Source organism: Leucopleurus acutus (genome assembly GCF_964270905.1).
Source record: "Leucopleurus acutus genome assembly, chromosome: 13".
NCBI lineage: Eukaryota > Metazoa > Chordata > Mammalia > Artiodactyla > Delphinidae > Leucopleurus > Leucopleurus acutus.
The window spans coordinates 24320818-24347799 of NC_139155.1; the positions used below are offsets into that span (position 1 = coordinate 24320818).

The 26982-nt window shown below is 45.3% G+C and overlaps 2 protein-coding genes across 2 annotated transcripts in view; one reads left to right on the plus strand and one right to left on the minus strand.

Annotated features, from left to right (window-relative positions):
- MYO5B (myosin VB) overlaps positions 1–26982 on the plus strand; it is a 396769-nt gene that overhangs the window by 236471 nt on the left and 133316 nt on the right. The window contains exons 9-11 of the mRNA XM_082853383.1: positions 1435–1544; positions 6241–6506; positions 26392–26473. Of these exons, the coding sequence (XP_082709509.1) occupies positions 1435–1544; positions 6241–6506; positions 26392–26473 (458 nt within the window). The remainder of the gene's footprint in view (positions 1–1434; positions 1545–6240; positions 6507–26391; positions 26474–26982) is intronic.
- On the minus strand, positions 22812–23117 carry LOC309970222 (small ribosomal subunit protein eS27-like; the record flags this gene model as incomplete). Its single annotated transcript, XM_082852493.1, has 1 exon — positions 22812–23117. The coding sequence occupies exon 1, from the start codon at positions 22968–22970 to the stop codon at positions 22812–22814; it is 159 nt and encodes a 52-aa protein (XP_082708619.1). The 5' UTR covers positions 22971–23117.

Genomic DNA, 26982 nt, shown 5'->3' on the forward strand with positions numbered 1-26982 from the left:
CTGAGAGCACTGTACAGTGCTTTACTCCCTATACAGGTGCATAGCCATCCAGCCTCCTGTCTTGTCCTGGGTTTCAGCCTCTGGCTTTAACTGGTCTTTCTTTTGCCACTCTTACGCAGTTACACTCAGGACATGTGCCTAAATTGTTCACCCTCTGGCTGTTCTTTGGATTATTAGTTTAAGTAAAACCAGATGTTTGAACAATGCATGCATTTCTGTAGACATTTGCAAGGACTTCCGTCTGCGTAACAAGTATCAATGCAGTCTTTCTGTCACTCATGTTTCTGAGCACCTACTGTGTGCCAGGCACTGGGGATATAATGATGAAGCAAGAACAGGGATTCGTTGTAATTTTTTTTAAGTTTGTATATTTTGAAGATGCTGTGTAATAAAAATTAAAAAGTAAATCCCCGACCCTATGAAGTTTACACAGTAGGGGTCATCTAACACTGTGAAAGTGTAGAGTTAATTTGTCTAGTTCATGCTTGGGTTGTCCACTTCGTTGATTATCTGAGTAAAGTTTTTAATCCTAACATGACACATCTTTACTCCCATTTATATAGGTGTTACTGACTTTTTTTTTTTTAAGCCTGAGTAAAATATTGCCTTAAAAATAAGTAACTGCATCTGGGGAAGAATTTGGAGAACAACTGTATTATCTCTTAAACTGAATGGTAGGTCAACTGGTGTTCACTATATTGGTCTGTAGTCTTTTTTTAAGTCTGAAGTATTTGGTAATTCAAAAAGAAATGGTAATGCCTTAAAGCTAAATATAAATTTTAAGAGAGTATGCATGTCTTTGATAACTTACATGCATAAATAATAAAATCGACAGTAGATATCTGCTGCCAGTGGCTCCAGAGTAGGTGTGTGTGTCTGTAACTGACGGAGCATATAGTGTGGTGAGCAACAGCCCCCAGGGGAACAGCCAGGGGCCGGCTGGCCGGCCAGCCCCGTAACGGCGCCCCCAGGAGAAATTTCTCCTCTTTCTCCGTTGGCGCTTCAGATGTGTGTCACAGATGTTTGCAGGATATTATGTTGGGAGAAAAATGACGGCAGATAGATGACCATTCTTACTAAACTCATAAAAACATCCATAAAATGTTGGTTGCAATGATGTCCAAAGTGGGTCTGCTTGATTGCCGCCTCTCCTCTGCTCTTGGAGGAGTGAAAATGGTAGCGTGACCCATCTGGTCTGATCGGGACAATCACCGTGAAGATATTTCTCTTTTAGTCCAAGGAGCCCCTTTGCCCTCTGAGCTGTTACTGTGAGTGGTAATTACTTGGTGAGGAGCCTGGATCATTTTAGGAGTCACTGGCCCAGAAAGGAAAATGAAACATTTTTCCTTAAGTCCTTAAAAAGAGGGGAAAACATCCTTTCTATCCTACCGTGGATACTGAGTGCCATTCATTCATTTTTTTTTTTTTCCCCAGGAGTGAGAGAGTCCCATCAGATAAACATTTTTAAGATAATTGCTTCCATCCTACACCTTGGAAATGTGGAGATTCAAGCGGAGCGCGATGGTGAATCCTGCAGTATATCAGTAAGTTGCCCGCCAGCACCCGAGATAACATGTGCCCAGTTTACTCTGTCCGTAGAGCTTTATACGACTGAAATACTTTACGCTTAGAGGACATTCATAGGTTATTTATTCTTAAGGGGAATGGTTTCTGTTCCCTTGCTGATAATTATTTAAAACAACAAATTCTTTTCAAATCAGCTGCCATCAGTTTCTGTCACTGAGGGCAGGGAATTTAGTGGTTACTCAATAAATTATTTCTGATGGTTTGATTTCCCAAGTACCCGAGGTCCATGGAATTCTACAGTGCTGTCAGCTCATGAGAACTTCCGGTCTGCTTGCAGGGATATGAGGGAGTGTTGGACACTGTCTCCAAGGAGCTTACAATCTAATTGGGTGGACGGGACAGATAACCACAGGTGCCAAGATTTTGACAGTACAAAGGAGAGAATACTGAGACATCTATATGACAGTATTGCAAACTACGAAGTGCTCCATAAATGCTCTTAATGACTGTTGCTTTCTTGGTGCCCAGTGTAGTACCTTCTATGTGGGAGATAAAAAATGTCTAAGTGGGTGGGTGGGGGAACACTGCCGGTTACAAGTAGTATGGACAGCATATTGTGTGCTCTCTGGTATGTGATGGTGTGGGGCTGGGCTAAAAAACTGATATTCTGACCTTGAGTAAGGAATCTGCAATTGTTTCTTTCTTTTAGGCCTCTTCTCTGTCCATTTATGGCCAAGTCCTGGGAGGTACAAAGTATGATTCTTGCTACCAAGGTCTTAGAATTTAAATAACTGGGGAAATACAGAAGACAGTACTACAGAATAGGAATGTGGGCATGTGTCCAGGCCACGCACAAGCTGATCTTCTTTCAATTGTGCAGACATTTTTTAACCCAGTTAAACCTGGCCCTGCCTTGAGGGAGAGGAAGTCCTGAGTGGTAGCTGGCATTTGGCCGAGCTCATCACCCCCATACACCTACAAGAGAAATAGCCTTGGATTTGGAACCCCTGGCCCCATCAGGCCTGCCGCCATCCTCCGCACGCAGTCTGCAGCCTCGTGAGAGGATCACCCGCTGGGCCCAGTGTGAAAGCCGGGAATGCTGGAGCTGGGCAGCGCTCGGTGCCCCGGGACATCGGCGTGTGTGTGCGCCTGTCTGCGTGTGTGTGTGTGTGTGTGTGTGTGTGTGTGTGTGTGTGTGTGTGTGTGTGTGGTGGGGCAGTGTGGCTGGCCGTGGTGATGCTGGGAGACGGATCGAGGTGGGCAGAGGAGAACCTGGTGCCTTGGTGGGGTGGTGGATGGGCCTCTAGTGCAGGCCAGACACTCTTTAGGGCCAGTGAAGCATTGTCCCTCTTGAGAAGGGCACAGAGGGTCTGTGCCTCCCTTCCCAGCACATCCCCATAAATGTCCCCCGGTTCCTTAGGGCAACCGTACGCTGCCTAGTGTCGGGGACAGGTAAGATTAGGAACAGTGGCATTGAAGAACTCCTGATTTAGGCTGGCCAAATGCAGGGAAGCTGACAGATTTCCCTTGGCCTCCCCCCTCCCCTCCCCCAGTCTCCTTCTCAAGGTCACTTCCTGGTCACATCCCCCGTCGTGGGTTCTTAGAGCGTTCATTTCTCTCCTCCGTATCTCTCAGCATGCTTGTAATTTTACATTTATTATGGGATGATTTGCTGTGTGTCTCTCTCCCTCATGAGACTCCAAAGTCTATGAGAACGGGGACTGTTTGCTCGCTGTTGTATCACCAGCACCCAGCACGGTGCCCAGGACTTGGTAGATGCCCAGTAAGCAGATGGATGGATGATGGAGGCTCCAAAGGCTCAGGGGGTGACGCAAGTAAGCAAATAGATGAACACTGGGCGGGGCTGACGGTGAGGCCCGAGGACCAGGGCCAGCGAGTTCCTGGGCGCCGGTGGCTGTGGGTTGAGTGAGGCCAGGGCCTCTTTGGAGAGCTAGGACTTGGGCTTATCAGGGAAGTGTCTCTCTGATCTTAGAGCTGATCTTCCGCACCAGCCTCTGCAGGGACCTTCGGGTGAGAAGGAGAGTGAAGGTTTACTGGTGGTATTTAATCGATGCCCGTTTCCCCCACTAAACTCCAGGACAGTGTCTCCTGTGCTCACTCTTCTAGCCCTGACACACACTGGCACCCACTGAGTGTGTGTGTAAAGACTGTGTGAAGGAGGGCTATCAGGGCACACTTGGGGAAAGGGGGGGGGGAACGGAGGACACAAATGGTGCTGGAGGGAGGGGAGGATGCCTGACAGGTGGAGGCTTGGACACCAGGCCTTTACTCTCAGAGACGACAGGAAGTCAGAGGTTTCTGAGCACAGGTACGTGGTCTAGGCTGGTCTCATATTGTTCTCCAGTTAAAGGCTGTGTCGAGAGCTAATTGAGAGTGAGAAATTGGAGTCGGGGCTGCCAGGGTTCAAATCCTGGTTCTGCCACTTACTGATAGTTTCTTACCTGTTTCCTTATCTGCGGGCAGGGGTGATATTACCCACCTTGGCACAGGGCTCAAGGGCTTGAGTTCTCGACTGTTATCATCATTGTTGGCAGAGCCAGAATGGACCTTCTGAGCATCCGTCTCCCTTCACAGGGTTGGAAAGACTAAGGCCCAGAGAGAGGAAACTCTCTCTCTAAGGCCACAATGACAGTTAATGGCAAAGCCCAGCCAGTGTTCTTGCTCCACGCCACCGCCGGCCCTGCGCCTTCCTCTGGACGGGCTGTCTTCCACCAGCCTGATGTTCCCCATCCATGCCCAGCACGCTCGAGAAGTGCTTTGCTAAGTGGGTGCTGGTGCACGGATTTTGGGTTATGCCTTGGGTACGTAGGGTGGACCTCCTGCTGTGGAGGGGTGTCTGTCCAGGTGCAGTGTGCCTTCTGCTTGGTAGTTGTTACTTTTAATTAAAGTGTGAATATATGTCCCGTAACTGCCAGAGTTACCTTGGAGATGCAGTAGCATGCGATTACTTGGACACCAGAGGCAACTTGTTTCTTGAACTTGGCAATATGGGCCCACGAAACTCATCAGCTGCCTATGATGCTGGCTGTCTTTAATCAACAGTCAGGAGTGGGTAATAGATGGGCAGGCCACTCCCTGCTGCAGCCGATGGGAACCTGCCCTGTGGTGATGATTGAAAAGTACCAGCACTTGTGGAACTGTGTGTGTGTGTGTGTGTGTGTGTGTGTGTGTGTGTTTACAGAGTACGTTAACAAGCCGGTTCCACCACATTCAACCTACTGTCCCTCTCCCGGCCCCCCCACTTTTGTTGAGTAAAGCCAGTTAATGGCCTTTGTAACTATTACTCCAACTCCACAAACCACACTCCGGAAAAACTGGCCTTAATGACTTTTGGAGGTTCTTTCCTACTCTGACATTTTATTATTTTGTAATTGTGTGTATTTGGGTAGATGGATTTTAAGTATTTAAGAAAAAATGGGCTGGGGAAATGGCACAGTTATCTGTGTTAATTTTCATTGAACAAGCCTGCATTTACGCGGTGGCAGCGTCATCAGAAAATGATTCCCACAAGCAATTCAGGGCCATTAGGAGGTGGCACATGACATTCTAAAGGATTCCCTTTCAGCCTCGGAGTTAGTAAGCTCTCCAGCAGGCTCATGGCTGGGTTATCAGCTTCCCCTGGGGGATTTAGATGAGGGAATGAGTAATGGGCGAGAAGAACCTCTAGAGGAAAAGCAGGTTTTCTGTGGGGTGTTGTGAATGGGCAGCAAGGGGGACCCAGGACACCTACACACTTGGGAAATAAAACTGTGTGGGTGACTTGGTTATCAGGGACTCAAGGGCAAGGTGATGTGATTGGTACTTTGGGTAATTGAGGGTCAAGATGAAATGCAGCTGGCTACCTGGGTGCGTTCTTATACTTCTCTGGGGCTCAGTTTCTTACCTGTAGGTGAAGGGACTTACGCTGGAGGCACCCCTAGTTTTTCCCAGCTCTAAACATGAATATCAGTTACAGTGTTCCAAGTGATCTTCCCAAGTCAAAATCTGTTCCTTATTTTTTGCCATTTGTCCTAGCTCTCCACCTAGATTCGCTTTCTTTCCAAGTGGCAAGTGCTTAAAGAATGTAAATAAGTTCCGTTATGTGTTTAGTATGACCGGGGCTAAGATGAAAGCACATCTGCTTGGAAGCTTAGGACGGTGTGATGTCAGTGTGCTGTCATCGTCCAAGGCGGTCAGCTCAGGGCTCGTCTCCGAGCGCACTGCTCTAGACCGCGTGCGAGCCCAAGGTAACACTCAAAAGCGAGGACCTTTCCGGGGCTGTGGATTGAGCGCTGCACGTGGAACTCTGCAGCTGGAAGCTACGTTCACTGGGATTTTGCCGCTGGCTCCTTATTCTTAACAGATTATCTGTTCCTAAGTTACCAGTTCTCATCCTGCACCCTTCACTCCGGAGCCCTCTCCTCCAGTTACCCTTCAGGCCCTGGCAGGGGAGGAGGGGACAGGGAAAGTGGAGAGTTGTTTTTTAAAGCCCTGCTGCTGATGTGTTCATGAGCAGGTATTATCATTTTGAGCAACACTCTTTGGGCCCCTATTGTCACCTAGTGGTGTGAGAGTGCATGAGATGGCTGGGGCAGTGGCTAGGGATGAAATGGGGTTCTGGGGGGCCTACAGTTGGGTTCCTTCCCTCCCTAGAGCATGGTGGTGGGCTGTCCTCCACGCCCCTCCTGAACCCTTCTCCCATGTCTCTTCCAGCCCAAGGATGAACACCTGAGCAACTTCTGCCAGCTGCTGGGGGTGGAGCACAGTCAGATGGAGCATTGGCTGTGCCATCGCAAGCTGGTCACCACCTCGGAGACCTACGTCAAGACCATGTCCCTGCAGCAGGTGGTCAACGCGCGCAACGCCCTGGCCAAGCACATCTACGCCCAGCTGTTTGACTGGATAGTGGGGCACGTCAACAAGGCCCTGCACACCTCCCTCAAGCAGCACTCCTTCATCGGGGTCCTGGACATCTACGGGTAGGACGGTGCCTCCTGCTGCTGACCTCTGGTGTCTTCCTGCTGGCATTTTAGAGCCAGCGGGGACCTTGGAGACCTTCCTGGTGGTTCTCAACCAGGGGAGTGTGAAATATGGGGGAAGGGGGCATTTTTGGCTGGGTCTCTGCCGGCACTTGGTGGCCCAAGGCCAGAGATGCTAGGTGTCCTACAATACAGAGGACAGTCCCGAGGAAGAATGGACCCTATCAAACACCAGTAGCTCCCCCACTGAGAAACACCACAGACACCCCTTTGTCCTTGTGGGAAACTGAGGCCCAGAGATGGCAGTGTCTTGTTCAACATCAGACTGGAGGTTTCTGTGAACTTAAATTCAGGTTTTCTACTTCAGTTATGTTTTATTTAAAACTATCATCCGACCTCATTCACGATGTTACCAATCAAGGTGATTGTTTTAATACTGTAACTGTGCCCAGTGCTGCGATGCAGATTGATACTGTGTGTGGTATTCCTGAAGTTTCTCTGCATTTTAGAATTCTAGCCTAGTGGAAAAGACAGTTACTCATGACAGTGTAACTTACAGGGAGAGGCAACCTGGCATGTAGAGAGTGTACTTCACTAGGCACTAGGAGACTGGCTTTCTGACTCATTGCTGTCCCCAGCTAGCTGAATGACCTCTACAGATCACAACCCTTCTATTCTTTAGTTTCTACAGCTTGAAAGGAAGTTTTGAGCCACACGTCTCTCTTAGGTGCATTCCAGGTCCTTCTAGAATTGCTTGAAATTATATGCACTGGGCTGAAACCTTACCTGCACTTCTTTTATGATCAATGTCCTGTCCTCTTTAAGCTAATAATAGATGAAATCCTCCTGGATCTTTGTATCACAGAGGTCATGGTTTCTGTCTTAAAATAGAACCCTTAGAAGTGCAGAGTTGTAACAGCCACGATACTCTGGTAGAAACGACTGCTCAGTGGGCTGACAAGCTGCTGCTCGCCTTATGTTGAGGCTGTAGTAAAGGAAAACCTCCTCTAGAAGCGGCCGCTTTCCCGTGCAAAGATAGGCTGTCCCAGCTCCATCTCTGATGCGCTTGTTCATCACTGGGCTTTGAATCAAATCGTGTCACATGCTGTGGCAGTAAACTTGATTTCTGGCATCACAGAGGCTTCCAGAACATGCTGAAGTGTTAAGTCACATGCACGAGCTACATAATACAAGAGACAACAGAAGAAATTGTAACAGGGTCGGTTTGAGGGTTTGGACACTTGGTGCTGTACGAGTTTCAAGGCAGAAGAGTGCACGCTTGTTGGCACAGTCAGGAAAAGCTTCACGTGGAAGGTGAGGCTTGAAATCGATCTTTCAAGGAGAGAGTAGAACACGGGCGCGGGGGGGAGACCCTTTGGGACAGGAGCACAGTCCAGATGGTAGGAAAAAAGCCACCTCCTAGGTGGTGCGGAGCACAGTGGAGGATGACCTGGGGGTGGCAGGAGAATGCATCCTCCGCGGGCTCTCCAGGGTTCTAGCCGAGTGACTGTGGACATGCCACTTCTCTTCTGCTCCACTGAGTGCCTGCTTTTTGACTCAGCCCTTCCAGTTGCTCTGGGAGGGCAACATAGAACAGTCTGTGCACCCTGGAAACATACTACCGAGCTGTCAGTAATTAATTCTGTGTCATTCATTCTTCTGCCATGAGTATTTTCAGGTAATTGGGTTTCAAAAAAACTGTCCTTTAGTGTCACATTCTGATGTAAGAGCTAGAGAAAGTCAGGATGCAGCATCTGACCTGGTTCCCTTAATCTACTTGGGCAAGAATCTATTTTTACTGAGTTTTTGTTGTGGGAAGATTAATGTGGAGACTCACTGTTCTTGTTGTTTTTTAACATCTTTATTGGAGTATAATTGCTTTACAACGTTGTGTTAGTTTCTGCTCTATAACAAAGTGAATCAGCTCTGTGCATACCCGTATCCCCATATCTCCTCCCTCTTGCGCCTCCCTCCCACCCTCCCTATCCCACCCCTCTAGGTGGACACAAAGCACCGAGCTGATCTCCCTGTGCTATGCGGCTGCTTCCCACTAGCTATCTATTTTACGTTTGGTAGTGTATATATGTCCATGCCACTCTCTCACTTCGTCCCAGCTTCCCCTTCCCCCTCCCCGTGTCCTTAAGTCCATTCTCTACGTCTGTGTCTTTATTACTACCCTGCCCCTAGGTTCATCAGAACCATTTGTTTTTTTCGATTCCATATATATATGTGTTAGCATACGGTATTTGTTTTTCTCTTTCTGACTTACTTCACTCTGTATGACAGACTCTGCGTCGATCCACCTCACTACAAATAACTCAATTTCGTTTCTTTTTATGGCTGAGTAATATTCCATTGTATATATGTGCCACATCTTCTTTATCCGTTTGTCTGTCAATGGATACTTAGGTTGCTTCCATCTCCTGGCTGTTGTAAATAGTGCTGCAATGAACATTGTGGTACATGTTTCTTTTTGAATCACAGTTTTCTCAGGGTATACGCCCCGTAGTGGGATTGCTGGGTCGCATGGTAGTTCTATTTTTAGTTTTTTAAGGAACCTCCATACTGTTCTCCATAGCGCCTGTATCAACTCACATTCCCACCAACAGTGCAAGAGGGTTCCCTTTTCTCCACACCCTCTCCAGCATTTATTGTCTTTAGATTCTTTAATGATGGCCATTCTGATCGGTGTGAGGTGATACCTCATTGTGGTTTTGATTTGCATTTCTCTAATGATTAGTGATGTTGAGCATCCTTTCATGTGTTTGTTGGCAATCTGTATATCTTCTTTGGAGAAATGTCTATTTAGGTCTCCTGCCCATTTTTGGATTAGGTTGTTTGCGTTTTTGATATTGAGCTGCATGAGCTGCTTGTAAATTTTGGAGATTAATCCTCTGTCAGTTGCTTCATTTGCAAATATTTTCTCCCATTCTGAGGGTTGTCTTTTTGTCTTGTTTATGTTTTCGTTTGCTGTGCAAAAGCTTTTAACTTTCATTAGGTCCCATTTGTTTATTTTTGTTACTTCCATTTCTCTAGGAGGTGGGTCAGAAAGGATCTTGCTGTGATTTATGTCACAGAGTGTTCTGCCTATGTTTTCCTCTAACAGTTTTATAGTGTCTGGTCTTATATTTAGGTCTTTAATCCATTTTGAGTTTATTTTTGTATATAGTGTTAGGGAGTGTTCTAATTTCATTCTTTTACATGTAGCTGTCCAGTTTTCCCAGCACCACTTATTGAAGAGGCTGTCTTTTCTCCATTGTGTATTTTTGTCTCCTTTATCAAAAATAAGGTGACCATATGTGCATGGGTTTATCTCTGGGCTTTCTATCCTGTTCCCTTGATCTATATTTCTGTTTCTATGCCAGTACCATACTGTCTTGATTACTGTAGCTTTGTAGTATAGTCTGAAGTCAGGATTCCTCCAGCTCCATTTTTCTTCACAAGATTGCTTTGGCTATTTAGGGTCTTTTGTGTTTCCATACAAATTGTAAAATTTTTTGTTCTAGTTCTGTGAAAGATGCCAGTGGTAGTTTGATAGGGCTTGCATTGAATCTGTAGTTTGCTTTGGGTAGTATAGTCATTTTCACAATGTTGATTCTTCCAATCCAAGAACATGGTATATCTCTCCATCTGTTTGTATTGCCTTTAATTTCTTTCATCATTGTCTTATAGTTTTCTGCATACAGGGCTTTTTTCTCCTTACGTAGGTTTCATTCTTAGGTATTTTATTCTTTTTGTTGCAGTGGTAAATGGGAGTGTTTCCTTAATTTCTCTATCAGGTTTTTCATCGTTAGTGTACAGGAATGCCAGAGATTTCTGTGCATTAATTTTGTATCCTACTACTTTACCAAATTCATTGAATAGCTCTAGTTATTTTCTGGTAGCATCCTTATGATTCTCTATGTCTAGTATCATGTCATCTGCAAGCAGTGACAGTTTTACTTCTTTTTCAATTTGGATTCCTTTTATTTCTTTTTCTTCTCTGACTGCTGTGGCTAAAACTTCCAAAACTATTTTGAATAATAGTGGTGAGAGTGGGCAACCTTGTCTTGTTCCTGATCTTAGAGAAAATGGTTTCAGTTTTTCACCATTGAGAACGATGTTGGCTGTGATATTTGTCATATATGGCCTTTATTAGGTTGAGGTAGGTTCCCTCTATGCCCACGTTCTGGAGAGTTTTATCATAAATGGGTGTTGAATTTTGTCAAAAGCTTTTTCTGCATCTGTTGAGATTATCAAATGGTTTATATCCTTCAGTTTGTTAATATGGTGTATCCCATTGATTGATTTGCATGTATTGAAGAATCCTTGCATTCCTGGGATAAACCCCACTTCATCATGGTGTATGATCCTTTTAATGTGCTGTTGGATTCTGCTTGCTAGTATTTTGTTGAGGATTTTTGCATCTGTGTTCATCAGTGATATTGGCCTGTAGTTTTCTTTCTTTGTGACATCTTTGTCTGGTTTTGATATCAGGGTGATGGTGGCCTTGTAGAATGAGTTTGGGAGTGTTCCTCCCTCTGCTATATTTTGGAAGAGTTTGAGACGGGTAGGTGTTAGCCCTTTTCTAAATGTTTGGTAGAATTCACCTGTGAAGCCATCTGGTCCTGGGCTTTTGTTTCTTGGGAGTTTTTCAATCACATTTTCAATTTCAATGCTTGTGATTGGTTTGTTCATATTTTCTGTTCCTTCCTGATTCAGTCTTTGAAGGTTGTACTATTCTAAGAAATTGTTTACTTTTTCCAGGTTGTCCATTTTATTGGTGTATGGTTGTTTGTAGCAGTCTCTCCTGATCCTTTGTATTTCTGCAGTGTCAGTTGTTACTTCTCCTTTTTCATTTCTAATTCTTTTTAAAAAATTTTTTTAGTTTTTATAAACTTTCTTTTTTTGATTTATTTATTTTGGCTGTATTGGGTCTTCGTTGCTTCACGCAGGCTTTCTCTAGTTGCGGTGAGTGGGGGATACTCTTTGTTGTGGTGCGTGGTCCTCTCACTGCAGTGGCCTCTCTGTTGTGGAGCACAGGCTCTAGGGCATGTGGGCTTCAGTAGTTGTGGCGCATGGACTTCAGTAGTTGTGGCTGGTGGGCTGTAGAATGCAGGCTCAGTAGTTGTGGCGCATGGGCTTAGTTGCTCTGCAGCATATGGGTTGGGATCTTCCCAGACCAGGGCTTGAACCCGTGTCCCCTGCATTGGCAGGCGGATTCTTAACCACTGCACCACCAGGGAAGCCTTCTAATTCTGTTGATTTGAGTCTTCTCCCTTTTTTTCTTGATGAGTCTGGCTAATGGCTTATCAATTTCGTTTATCTTCTCAAAGAACCAGCTTTTACTTTTATTGATCTTTGCTATTGTTTCCTTCATTTCTTTTTCATTTATTTCTGATCTGATCTTTATGATTTCTTTCCTTCTGCTAACTTTGGGGTTTTTTTGTTCTTCTTTCTCTTATTGCTTTAGGTGTAAGGTTAGGTTGTTTATTTGAGATTTTTCTTGTTTCTTGAAGTAGGATTGTATTACTATAAACGTCCCTCTTAGAGCTGCTTTTGCTGCATCCCATCGGTTTTAGGTCATCGTGTTTTCATTATCACTTGTCTCTAGGTATTTTTTGATTTCCTCTGTGATTTCTTCAGTGATCTCTTGGTTATTTAGTGGTGTATTGTTTAACCTCCATGTGTTTGTATATTTTACAGTTTTTTTTCCTGTAATTGATACCTAGTCTCATAGCATTGTGGTCAGAAAAGATGCTTGATACGATTTCAATTTTCTTAAATTTACCAAGGCTTGATTTATGACCCAAGATATGATCTGTCCTGGAGAATGTTCCATGAGCACTTGAGAAGAAAGTGTATTCTGTTGTTTTTGGATGGAATTTCCTATAAATATCAGTTAAGTCCACCTGGTGTAATATGTCATTTAAAGCTTGTGTTTCCTCATTTATTTTCATTTTGGAGGATCTGTCCATTGGTGAAGGTGGCGTGTTAAAGTCCCCTACTCTTATTGTGTTAATGTCTATTTCCCCTTTTATGCCTGTTAGCATTTGCCTTATGTATTGAGGTGCTCCTGTGTTGGGTGCATAAATATTTACAATTGTTATATCTTTTTCTTGGATTGATCCCTTGATCATTATGTAGTGTCCTTCTTTGTCTCTTGTAATAGTCTTTGTTTTAAAGTCTGTTTTGTCTGATATGAGTATTGCTAATCCAGCTTTCTTTTGATTTCCATTTGCATGGAATATCTTTTTCCACCCCCTCACTTTCAGTCCGTATGTGTCCCTAGGTCTTCTAGACAGCATATATATGGGTCTTGTTTTCGTATCCATTCAGCCAGTCTGTGTCTTGTGGTTGGAGCATTTAATCCATTTACATTCAAGGTAATTATCGATACGTATGTTCCTGTTACCATTTTCTTAATTGTTTGGGGTTTTTTTTTTTTGTGGGTCTTTACTTGGTTATAGGTTTTTCTCTTTCATCACTTTAAATATGTCCTGCCACTCCCTTCTGGCTTTCTGAGTTTCTGCTAAATATCAGCTGTTAACCTTATGGGGAATCCCTTGTATGTTATTTGTTGCTTTTCCCTTGCTGCTTTTAATATTTTTTCTTTGTAATTAATTTTTGATAGTTTGATTAATATGGATCTTAGTGTGTTTCTCCTTGGATTTATCCTGTATGGGACTCTCTGCGCTTCCTGGTCTTGATTGACTGTTTCCTTTCCCATGTTAGGGAAGTTTTTGACTATAATCTCTTCAAATATTTTCTCAGACACTTTCTTTTTCTCTTCTTCTTCTGGGACCCCTATAATTCAAATTCTGGTGCATTTAATGTTTTCCCAGAGGTCTCTTGAGACTGTCCTCAATTCTTTTCTCTTTATTCTGCTCTGCGGCTGTTATTTCCACTATTTTATCTTCCAGGTCACTTATCCATTATTCTACCTCAGTTATTCTTCTATTGATTCCTTCTACAGTATTTTTAATTCCATTTATTGTGTTGTTCATCATTGTTTGTTTGCTCTTTAGTTCTTCTAGGTCCTTGTTAAATGTTACTTGTATTTTCTCCGTTCTATTTCCAAGATTTTGGATCATCTTTACTATCATTACTCTGAATTCTTTTTCAGGTAGACTGCCGATTTCCTCTTCATTTGTTTGGTCTTGTGGGTTTTTTCCCTTGTTCCTTCATCTGCTGCATATTTCTCTGTCTTCTCATTTTGTTTAACTTACTGTGTTTGGGGTCTCCTTTTCACAGTCTGAAGGTTCATAGTTCCTGTTATGTTTGGTGTCTGCCCACAGTGGGTGAGGTTGGTTCAGTGGGTTTTGTAGACTTCCTGGTGGAGGGACTGGTGCCTTTGTTCTGGTGGGTGGACCTGGATCTTGTCCTTTGGGTGGGCAGGGCTGTGTCTGGTGGTGTGTTTTGGGGTGTCTGTGAACTTAGTATGACTCTAGGCAGCCTCTCTGCTAATGGGTGGGGTTGTGTTCCTGTCTTGCTAGTTGTTTGGCATGGGGTGTCCAGCACTGTAGCTTGCTGCCCGTTGGGTGGAGCTGGGTCTTAGTGTTCAGGTGGAGATCTCTGGGAGACCTCTCGCCGATTGATATTACTTGGGGCCGGTAGTTCTCTGGTGGTCCATTGTCCTGGACTCGGCTCTTCCACCTTGGAAGCTCAGACCTGACACGCGACCAGAGCACGAAGACCCTGCCAGCCACACGGCTTGGAAGAAAAGGAAGAAGAAGAAGAAAAAAGAATGAACAGATACTACCCAAAACCAAATGGTAAAAGCAAAACTAAACAGACAAAATCACATAAAGGAACATACACATACACACTCACAAAAAGAAAGAAAAGGGGAAAACTTTTTGTAAATAGTAAGAAAATAAAAATTTAGAAAAAAGAAAGAGAGCAGCCCAATCAGTAAACAAATCCACCAATGATAGCAAGCACTAAAAACTAAACTAAGATAAACGTAACACCAGAAACAAATCAGACGCAGAGAGCAAACCCCAAGTCTACAGTTGCTCCCAAAGTGCACCACCTGAACTTTGGGAACATTCATTGTCTATTCAGGCATTCCACAGATGCTGGGTTTATCAAGTTGATTGTGGGATTTAATCTGCTACTCATTAGGGTGAATAGAGAAATTTCCCTTTCTCTTCTTTGTTCACACAGCTCCTGGGGTTCAGCTTTGGGTTTGGTCTGTCCTCTGCGTGTAGGTTGCCCTCAGGTGTCTGTTTCCCACCCAGACAGGAGGAGGTTAAAGCAGCAGCTCATTAGGACTCTCTTGCTCACTCAGGCTGGGGACAGGGCGGGGTATGGTAGTCACAACTGGAATGTTGTGGGCCACGCCTGCGGCCCTGCGGCAGGGCCACGCCTGTGGCAACTGAGGCCACCATAACATCGCAACAGCCTGAGGCGTGCAGTGTGTTCTCCCAGGGATGTTGTACCTGGATCATGGGACCCTGCCAGTGGCAGGCTGCACAGGCTCCGGGCGGCCAGTGTGGGTAGTGACCTGTGCTTGCACACAGGCTTCTTAGTTGCAGCAGCAGCAGCAGCGTTAGCAGTTCATGTCCGTCTCTGGAGTCTGAGCTGATAGCCGCGGCTCACGCCTGTCTCTGGAGCTCACTTAGACGGTTCCCTGCCTTCTGTGGGCACACAGAGCAGGAATCCCGTCTCCTCGCACACCCCAAAACAATGGTCTCTTGCCTCTTTGGCAGCTCCAGACTTTTTCCCGGACTCCTTCCCTGCTAGCTGTGGCGCACTAGCCCCCTTCAGTCTGTGTTCACGCTGCCAACCCCAGTCCTCTCCCTGCTCTCCGACCGAAGCCGAGCCTCAGCTTGCAGCCCCGCCCGCCCCTGCGGGTGAGCAGACAAGCCCCTCGGGCTGGTGAGTGCTGGTCGGCACTGATCCTCTGTGAGGGAATCTCTCCGCTTTGCCCTCTGCACCCCTGTTGCTGTGCTCTCCTCCGTGGCTCCGAAGCTTCCCCTCCTCCACCCCGTCTCCACCAGTGAAGGGGCTTCCTAGTGTGTGGAAACATTTCCTCCTTCACGGCTCCCTCCCACTGGTGCAGGTCCCGTCCCTATTCTTTTGTCTCGGTTTTTCCTTTTTTCTTTTGTCCTACCCAGGTACGTGGGGAGTTTCTTGCCTTTTGGGAGGTCTGAGGTCTTCTGCCAGCGTTCAGTAGGTGTTCTGTAGGAGTTGTTCCACGTGTAGATGTGTTTCTGATGTATTTGTGGGGAGGAAGGTGAACTCCATGTCTTACTCCTCCGCCACGTTGAAGGTCTCCCCATTGTTAATGGCACGTAAAAGTCGTATGACTGCAGTGCTGCTGATACGTACAGTATCATGCCTTGGTTCTGTTATAGGTACATACTGTCTTAGCAGTGCCTTGAGCTTAAATAGGTAGCTCCTCCTTTCTAAGGGATCCCCAGCAAGAGGAAGGCCCCTGTGGGTTGGGCTGCTGGTGCTGCTGAGCCTGGAGGTGTTAGCTGAGCCCCTGGAAGCTGGGATTTTGTGTTCATATTTGCCATTTAATTTTTATAATTGAGTTTATTTGCTCTAAGATCCTGTGCCCGCCCAAAGGGGAGAAATAGATCACAGGGAAGACTTGTCTTTGGTGTGAAGGTGCACTTGTCCGTGGGTGGATGGGGATCCGTAGGACTCCATCTCCTATTTCTGGTGCCAGCGCCTGACCTGTGTGCCTCCTTCCTCCCCATGCGGCCGTGGGTTCCTTTGAGAACATCTGACAGCTTTTCAGCGAGGACAGGTCCCATCGCAGGGGGGCTGTGCAACCTGGGGCCCTAGACAAGCACTCTCGGGGAGTCTCCTCCCCTTCTGCTTCCTTCCAGGTGCGCTATGCTGTTTTCTCTTTTTTTTTAATCCTTGTTCCTTCTCAGAAGCTAATTTACTTTTTCAAACCTTGTCATAAAGCGGTCATACTTAGAAAGCGATTCACCTCCTCCTGGGGAGAGAGAAATGCCATGCACGGTTCCTCCTCCGTCTGCCCAGTCAGTGCCGACTTCACATTCTGTGGGCAGAGTTCAGGATGGCAAGTTAGATAAGGTGGGCTCAGCGTGAACCAGCTGCTGTCTAACTGGGCCGTTTGTGGCCAAGTAAAAGCACTTACAGACCACCCTGAAGGTACATACACCTGCTCCTCAACCGTTCTGGTCTGCTGAGAAGTCATTCTCTTTCTTTTCTGGTAAGAAGGTATGTAATGAACGCTTAGGAGACTAAAACCAAAAACTTCACAGGAAAGCAGGTGACTTGAATCTGGAAGTACTCTTTCTGATCCATCAGGTTAATGACACTATTTCTTAATCCGGGAGAAAGTGGCAACATTTGGTGGAAACTGGGATTTACATTGAACTATTTACTGTCATCTCCCTTTCCCAATCATGGTGTTCTTCTGCCTTGTTTCCTGTGGGCTTCAGACACCTTCCAGCTATCTTTCAGAAACCTTCAGAAAAGATACCTTTCAGCAACCCACTGCATCTTTTGTTTTCAGTTACTTGAAAGTGGGTGTCATGCTTGGTACTCTACCTCTGTGACCCTGTCTAACGACCTCCTCTCATTTCAAACTAATTCCTGTTTTTAGGCTTTATTTACAAACAATATGACTATGGGAAGTGATTCTTCCATGGCGTCTGAAAACTCCAGCATTTTTTAAATATTTTGAGTTTCCTACCCAAATCCCTGACCACCAAACTCTGGAGAGGGAAGAGACCATCTATCCCAATGTCTCACTCGTTTCTCAGCCCTAGATGTGGGGATACCTTGATGCACATAGGAGGTGCCCTTGGGATGACCTAATGTTTTTAATGTCCTTACTCCTCCTTGTCACCTGTGAGCAAAAGAGAGCGTGTGGCAGCTGCAGAGAGCGGGAAGGAGGGTGGGGCTAGGTTTCTGAATACATTAAAGCCCACTGATTAAGAGGAAAGGAAGAAAGAGTTATCTTCCTCTCTGAATTAGGTTGGGAATGTGCAACAAGCAAATAAGAGTGGGATTGCTGCCCCCTCCCCTGCAAGTAGGTACTGATTCCTTCAGCTGGGATGACTGTCCGTAGATAAACTGTAGCACCTAGCTAGAGTGTTACTGGGTCACCAGTCAGGCTCATTCTAGAGACAACTGGAAGGAGTTTCATAGTATAAATGAGCCACTCCAGATTTTTGTATAAATGTTTAATATGTCACTATAGAATCAGCAGCTAGAGTGAATAAACAGTCACTTCTGTGGACATAAGCAAGCGGTGTGTGAGCCAGCATCATACATACCTACCTCCCCTTATCATGATGTTCTGAAGGGTAGTTAGTTCAGATGGTAGAAAAGGCTGTGAGCGCCTACGTAAATTGCTTGGGCCACAGCTGCCTCCACTGCAGCTGGGGTGAGCCCCCTGCTCATAGGCCCTTCTCTCAGGCTCTCCTGAACAGTTCCAGATACCCAGTGTCCTGGTAGAAGCACGGCTTCCCTACATCTCGCTCCCCTGCCCCAGCTCCAAAAAGTGCAGAGCAAGCAACACCCAGGGCAATTTAGCCAACCCAAGCCAAGCTCTGTTCCTTAACTAAGGATCTGTGAAGCTGCCTGCAGGGTATTTCTTACCAGGCAGGGGATGGAAATTAATAGGAGAGAGCCAGGCAGCTTTTGGCTGGGGTTTCCTTCTCGTGTTGCATTAACCAGCATTTGCCTCTACAGGCTTGGTTAATTACAATCCTAACCCTTTATTCCTCTCTCCTCCTCGAGGCAATGAGAAATAAATGGTTCCAATTTGGGAAGAATACACATTTATTTGTCTTTGACCTGAGCCTTCAAAATGCCAGGATAGCAGGAGGCTTTGGCTATGGCCAGCTCATTCTTGAAGGGGACAGTTGGCCTAGGGGACTTTGGGAGCAAGGCAGGGATAGATTCATGCCTAATGCTGAGGAATGGTGAGGGAGAGGATGCCGAGGGACGTTTGGGCCCCAGGAGCAGGAAATGGGGTTTGCTGGGATTTTATATCTTCCTCAGTTCTTGTGTTAACTTTCTGTGTCTCTTATGGTATTTCCTAACTTTAAATTTGCATCCAGCTCTACTCAGTGCTTTTTAATGATTTAAAAAGTATTTTTAAATTGTAGTTTAAAAAAAACACACAATATAAAATTTACCATCTTAACCGTTTTTACGTATACAGTGCAGTAATGTTAAGTATATTCACATTGATGTGCAATAGATCTCTAGAACTTTTTCATCTTGGAAAACGGAAACTCTATACATTAAACAACTCCCATCTTCCCTCACCCAGCCCCTGGCAACCACCATTCTACGTTCTGTCTCTATGATTTTTTTTTTTTTTTTGGCGGTACGCGGGCCACTCACTGTTGTGGCCTCTCCCTTTGCGGAGCACAGGCTATGGACGCGCAGGCTCAGCGGCCATGGCTCACGGGCCCAGCTGCTTCACGGCATGTGGGATCTTCCCGGACCGGGGCGTGAACCCGTGTCCCCTGCATTGGCAGGCGGACTCTTAACCACTGCGCCACCAGGGAGGCCCTTGTCTCTATGATTTTGATACTTCCACAGACTTCGTGTAAATGGAATCATAGTATCTATCTTCTGGGACCATCTTATTTCACTTAGCATAACGTCCTCAAGATTCAACCATGTTGTAGCATGTGACAGGATTTCCTTTTTTTTTAAAGGTGAATAATAGTGCATTTTATGCATGTACCACATTTTATTTATCTATCCATTGATGGACATTTGGGCTGCTTCTGCCTCTTGGCTATTGTGAAAATGCTGCAATGACCAAGGAAGGGTGTGCAAATATCTCTTCTTTTAGACTTCTTGGATATATAACCAGAAGTAGGATTGCTGGATCATATAGTAATTCTATTTTTAATTATTTGAGGAACATCGATGTTGTTTTTTATAGTAGCTGCACCATTTTACATTTTTACCAGTAGTGCCCAGGGGTTCCAGTTTCTCCACGTCCTTGCCAACACTTGTTGTTTTCTGTTTTTTTGATAGTGGGCATCCCAATAGGTGTGAGGTGGTATCTCGTGGTTTTGATATGCATTTCTCTAACGATTTACGATGGTCTTTTCATATGCTTCTTGGCCATTCATATGTCTTCTTGGAGAAATGTTTTAAGTTCTTTGACCATTTTTAAATCAAGTTATTTACTTTTTTTTTGAGTTGTAGGATTTCTTTATATATTCTGGATATTAACCCCTTTTCAGAAATATGATTTGCAAACATGTTCTACAGTTCTGTAAGTTGCCTTTAATGATATATTTTAAGTGAATTTCTTAGGCTCACCATTTGCCTTCATCATTTTGATGGAAATTCTTTTTTTTTTTTTTGATGGAAATTCTTTGTGTCTTTGTTATGTTTTGTTTTCTTGGTCTCACTCTTCAAAATAGACTTACAGATAATTTCACAATCCTAAGTTATTTATTTGGAGAAGACTACCCATCCCCTCTCTGTCTAGTATGGAAAGGTTTCATGGCGAATGGAGGGGGAGAAGTCAGTGATTGCATTTACCCTGCAGCCTGTGAACAGTGACCCAACCTTGGCCAGCCCAGAAGATTCCTGGACATGTCTTCTTCAGGGTAGACATGCATAGCTGGCCCCAGTGTTCTCATATCCAGCAGATCACCCGAAGCAACTGGGTTCTCCCTGGAATCTCTGAGTCTCCCAGGAGAGCCATGTAACTCAGAGTGCTCGAAAGTCAAGCTCAACCTTCCAGAATTGCTCTGACACAGCCCTTTGGAGCATTCCTGGAACCAAACACCACTACATAGTCTTAAAGCTTGGATAAATTCCCATTTCTCTCTGTCCATGCCAGCACCCCCATGAATTCACCCTCCTTTAAATTCTTGTAACACATAAAATCTCTACTAGTTGGAAGGTTTCATATACTGGTTTCATGTTATCCTCCTAATAGCTCTGTTGGGCAGGGTCCATGACTTGCTCTTCTTTGCAGCCCTTACAGTTCCTGGGACAGTTGACTGATGGATTGGGAGAGGGTTACCATATGGTGGGCATCTTTCTGTCCCACATTAGATTTTCAGACATGGAGAATAGCCGGGAATTGGAGCACACTGCAAACTGAATGGACTTAGGTCCTCCAGAAGAACTATTCTTGACCTCTAGGCACTGTGAGCAGTGCCTAGAACTGTGCTGTCCCTGAAGGACAAGTCCTATGTGGGGACATCTGGGCACAGAGAGAAGCACGTGAGCAGAATTCAAGTCCTGCCATTCTTAGGTGCAGCTGGCACCCCAGGATTGTTTAGTAAAGAGATAAGAAGGGTTGGCCTCCCTAACAGACTGCAAGGTGCCCTTGTGAGGTTTCGTGGGCTTCAGGAGGGAAAGAGACCTTGAGAGGACTTGTTTGACTTTTAGTACTCATTCCCTAGAAGCCCCCCTCTATGTCTAACCTATATCACATATCTTTTCTTTTGACCTTTGGTAGAAGGATAGAGAGAGGTCTTGGTGAAATAGAAAGACAAGCCTGAGCTAAGAAAGTCTAGTTCCTTTGACCTGTGCTCCAGGGGAAGAACTGTTTCCCAACCTTCAAAGCATCTCATTGCCTCTCTGCTCTGGAATGAATGGTTCGTGGAGGTTAATAATTAACTCAGAGTGACAGGTTGACTTCTTTTTATTGCAGTTTCACTTTCCCACAGACACTGCCTTATTTTTATAGAGGTGCTTGTATCCCTTACCCCATCCTGAAGTCGGGTAGAATGAGAAGGGAATTTTCTACTACGTTTTTGAAGATAGGGGAACATTGAAGTAGGGGTGATAATTGTACCACCGTGAGTACAGATCTCAGGTCTCAGCCTCAAATCCTATTTCATGTTTTGACCTTCCTCCCACCCAAGGATTCTAGTCTAAATATTCCCAACATTGATTTTAGAAGAGAAATCCAATTCCCTCTCATATATAAATTTCTTTGTGATATTTTAATCTTGTGAACTATAAATTGATCCATTGAGTTTATTTTAAAAGTCATCTCTATTGATGGCAAGAATTACTACAAATACAATTTAATTTAGAGAAGTTGCCCTATCTCCCTATCTGTGGTTTTCTTAGACATTTTCCAAGCTACCCAAACCCCTCATTCATGTCTGGCCCTCCAGCATTACAGTAATTACACTAGACGGCAGAGGAATTGTTACCAGATAATATCTTAGAAATAGAGAAATTATGAGCTAATTTCAGGCCCTCTCAAATTAATGAGAATGTTCCTTGTGGAGTGCTACCAATGTAAACCTTTAAAACATGGCAAGTGGGAGATATTTAAATCCTTTATCTGTGGAGCCCAGTCCAAGCTCAGCAAGCACGCCCGTGTGCTGTTATCTGGCCGGTTGCTAGGGTAGCTCTTTTATCTTCCTTTTAGGTTTTATTAATGAAATTTCCTCTGGGACTTGGCTGTCACCAGCAACCTTTCTTGGGGTGTGACGGGATTATAGGGAGAGGAAATGAGGTCCTAGGATGCATAACTCGGGCTATAGGACCATCCTCTGGGCTGGGAGGGCCCTCATCCAGGGTAAGGACTGGAAGAGCCAGTGCCTCCCTCCTGCACGGTCTGGAGTGCCTCCAGCTCGGATTTTGCACCTTTGATCGTGTTTTATTGACCTAGAATTACTTCTCTTCTGTGGGCATGACCAAAGGCTGTGCTTTAATGTGGTTGTCTCCAAGCAGTTGATTCCTCTGATCTCAAGATGATTTCCCACTTCTCCGCGTCTTATACCTTGGTGGGGGAGGTGGGCACAGAGGAGGAGAAGCCTGATGTTTTCTGGGCACTGAGCCAACCCTGTTGGGCATCTGATGCATTTATTTTTGCTGGTTCTGCTGCTTATGGTGCTGCCTTTCCACCACCACTACCGTCCCCAACCCCACCAGGGGCAGCTCCAACATTTCTATTAGGGAGTGGTAGTTCAGCCTGTTTGGAAGCGCGGGCATAAATTTATGTAAGACTGAGAAAATTCAGTCACCCATACAAAGAGTGAGAGGGCTAGCGATGTGAGGTTATGAAGGCTGAAGCCTGTGTCCCCAGCCTGGGGTCCCTCGGTGTCACCCCTCTCCTGCTCTCCACGTGCTCAAACACTTCCTCCCCCTGGGAAGTTTTCCTCTCCTCCACAGCCCTTCCTAGTCATCTCTTCCTTCTTTATGTATTTATTTATTTATGCTCATAATCAAAACTTTATTGAAAAACTGACATCAAAATAGGAGAGCATTGTCGTATACCTTACAAAATTAAACATAATTCCATCATCTTGGAGATGAACTAGAATCACTAAACAGGTAAGGCTTTCTGTGATAGGACACAAGTTCAGGAAGCTGCGTGGGTCATTAGTGGTGCTGTCTTCTACACGAACACCCTTCTGCGAGTCTGGCCTTTCCTCCCATCAGCTGGCTCAACACTGTTGAACAACCAGCACAAAGCACCACTGTCTGAGCGTGGCTGAAAACTGTGGTGATCCTGTAGCAACCTGGACATTTTACATCCATAAAGAATTTGGACTTTGAACCAGCCAGTTTTTTTTTAATGTTTTTTCTTTTCTTCTTCCAAGGAAGGATGCAGTAAATCTCTAGCCAAAGGCATGTTGAGGCTTTCGCAAGCCCAGCCTGTCCAAAGCAGCAGCACTCACCTGGGCACATGGCGTCCTCTTCTTTCTTCCTTCCTTCCTTCCTTTCTTTCTTTCTTTCTTCCTCCCTCCCTCCCTCCCTCCCTTCCTCCTTTCCTTCCTCTTTTAATTTTTTTTGACTTATTTATTTTTCATTCTTTCTTAAATGGAACTTTTATTCCTTTCTGAGTTAATGTGGTCTCAGAAATCACTCTCTCTGGATTCAAATATTGGCTCTTCTGTCTACTGACTCTCTGACTTCAGACCGGTTATTTAGTTTCTTCAACAGTAGGATGGGATTAGTAAATAGACCCGAGCTCTTGTTCGTTGTGGGTGTTCAGGGAGCTCATGAAGCATCTGGGGCTTGGTGCTCTATAGGTGCTCATTTACAGGGTCCCTGCCAGCTCATTCAGCATGGTGCGTGAATGAGAAGAAGGTACCTCTTCCTCCTCGATTTCTTCCCCTTCTTACCCCCTCAGCCTGATGCCTTTGCTCTGCGAACACGGTGGCCCCACTCATTTGTAGCTCAAGCTGCTGATGCTATAATAATGCTCCCAGCTTGCTGGGTGATCACGTCCGTTCAGTTGTACAAGTGAATCTCATCTCCGCACGCCATTGGTCATTTGAAGTCCTCTCATTTCCACCTTCCTTAATGTCTTGAGAACATTCCCATTACTTGGCCACCACCAGCCTAAGCCATGACCTGATTGGATCTTTCCTGAATTACTGCTCCAGTAGTAACTGCCTTACTCGACCTCCTGCATTCAGTCTCGCACACCTTCCCACAAATCACAGTGTTTCTAAGATGCAAGGATGGTTGTCATTTCTTTTCTTTTTTTAAAAAAATAAATTTATTTTATTTATTCTTGGCTGCATTGGGTCATTGCTGTGTGTGGCTTTCTCTAGTTGCGGCGAGTGGGGGCTACTCTTCACAGTGGTGCGCAGGCTTCTCATTGCTGTGGCTTCTCTTGTTGCGGTGCATGGGCTGTAGGTGTGCAGGCTTCATAGTTGTGGCACACGGGCTCCGTAGTGGTGGCTCGCAGGCTTTAGAGTGCAAGCTCAGTAGTTGTGGCACACAGGCTTAGTTGCTCTGTGGCATGTGGGATCTTCCCGGACCAGGGCTTGAACCCATGTCCCCTGCATTGGCAGGCAGATTCTTAGCCACTGCACCACCAGGGAAGCCCTGGTTGTCATTTCTTAATTTAAAATCCTTCAAATTTTCCCCATTTCTCCTGGTGAAATCCAAACCCCTCAAGTGTAGCATACAAGGCCTGCAGGTGGGACTGTGCCTGGCTGTGCTGTGCCGTGCCGTGTCTCAGCTCCTTACCTGCCCTCCTCTCTGCAGGCTCCACCTCTTCTCCAACTCCCTTCCCCAGCAGTGATCGAGCCATATTGAAAACATTTCAGTTGAGTAGTTGATGTCGGTGTTGATGATCTGAAGTATAAAGAGCTCAAATAAGTCCATTTTTAAAGTTAAAACCCAAAAAATACTTCACCAATCACAGACAGTTCACAAGGTACAGACAACTAGTACACACACACACACACACACACACACACACACAAATGTTGAGCTCTATCAATAATCAAAAGATATTAAAAATCAAAGAACAACATTTTTCGTATAATAATTAACCAAAGATTTTTAAAAGTTAATCTACATTACTGACCAAAGATCTGTGATGCATTAATACTCCCAGTGAGGGCAATGAGAACGTACCTGATTGGACACAAGGGAACTTTTGGGGTGATTGTGGTGATAAAAATTGTTCTATATCTGGATTGTGATGGTGGACACAGGTAGTATAATATTTATCAGAAACTCATTGAAATATATCTTTCAAATTGGTGCATCTTATCGTACATAAACTCTAAGTCAAACATGAATTTAAAGACAACTTGATTAACCAGGATTAGGTGAACAAGATGCTTTCATACATTGGGAGGCTGGGGTGGGGGCAGGGTGATAACATCAATTGGCGCCATCTTTCTGGAAGGTGATTTTCTTCTATTAAGAAAACAAACTCCAACATGGTAATTTTCCTTCTAGAACAGCATCTTAAAGATCACGAATTCAAAGATGTATATCCAATATTTGTCACAGCAATGATAGCAGCTAAAAACTGGAAAAAGAACCAAAATGTTCTACAATAGGTGATTGGTTAAATTATGATTCATCTGCATGGGGGCCACTGCCAGCCCAGGAGAAGCCTTTGTGTGAATTGGAAAAAGGCATCCCTTCTGGGGCAAATGCTCCCTCCCAGACTTGAGGGGGGCATCAGCTAAATTCTGGCCCCACTGGACCCCTCACCTGGGCACCTGTACAATCCTTAGGCCTAAAGCAGCATCTGTGATCCATACGAGGGTCCATGAGGCAGACATTAAAACTGATGTCGTTCGGAACTTCCCTGGTGGCTCAGTGGTTAAGAATCTGCCTGCCAGTGCACGGGACACGGGTTCGATCCCTGGTCCGGGAAGATCCCACGTGCTGCGGAGCAACTAAGCCCATGCACCACAACTACTGAACCTGCACTGTAGAGCCCGCAAGCCACAACTACTGAGGCCCACGCACCTAGAGCCCATGCACCGCAACTACTGAGCCCACATGCGGCAACTACTGAAGCCCGTGCACTCGAGGGTCCACGCGCCGCAACTACTGAGCCCGCATGCTGCAACCACTGAAGTCCACCTGCCTAGAGCCTGTACTCTGCAACAAGAGAATGCAATGAAGAGTAGCCCCTGCTCACCACAACTAAAGAAAGGCTGCAGGCAGCAACGAAGACTCAGTGCAGCCAAAAAACAGACCCAACACAGCCAAAAACCAATAAATAAATAAATGAAACTGATGCCTTTGAAGAACAGTGGCATGGGAAAATGTTGAATAACGAATGGGGAGATAAATGACAAATATAGGTATAATTTTACATATAATTCTACTTTTCTCAAAAATGTAAAATCACTAGAAGGAAACATACCAAAATGTAACTGGTGGTTAACGTGAGTGATAGAATCATGGGTGACTTTCTCTTTCTTACACCTGCTTTTTCCGAATGTCCTGCTGTCAGTACTTTTTCTAATTGCGAAAAAGATGTACATTCTTACTTTCCTATTTAATAGGACTCTGTCTTGCTAATGCCGGCAACAGTGGTCTCTTTGGGCACAAGAGCAGATGGGAATGGTGTGCTGGAGTTAAGGCTAGAGCTGGGTGGGAGCAGAGGACGAGGGCTGCCTTGCTGAAGTCCCAGTGATTCCTTTGATAAAAGTAGATGTCTCTTACTTTATCCTCTGCTCTTTCTATTCTGCAGGTTTGAGACATTTGACGTGAACAGCTTTGAGCAGTTTTGTATCAACTATGCGAATGAGAAGCTCCAGCAACAGTTCAACTTGGTAGGTTTTTCTGGACCCGGACATGTCGGGTGGGGGAGACCTCTCTCTCCACCAGGGAGTGACAGACAGCCCGGCCTACTTCTCTTCTGTCCATGGTCAGTGGGCTCTAGCTCTGCCCTGACCTGCCCTTGGTTTCCTGGTGGTGCCCCAGCTCTAGGCAGGTGCTCCCCACTGCTCAGAAGAAGGTCAGTGATCCTCTCCTTGGCTTTGACTCCCACTCTTTTGACCCCGAGCTTCTGGGGTATTTGAGCAGTTGAAAGCCAGCTATGAGGCTTCTCGCTACTGGTTGAGGTATGACATTACAGGTGATTATTGGAGTGTCCTAGGGAAGGGTTCACATGGGAGTGAGGATCACCTAACTGAGCTTTTTTCTTCTGCATTCATGACTCTGACTTGTGCCTAAACCTTTTCTAGCGAGTATGCACCATCCTCCAGGGCTCAGAACCCATGTGGTTGAAGCTCAGGGGAGTTGAAAGTTAAGGTGTGTCTATAGTTCACTAACCTTGACC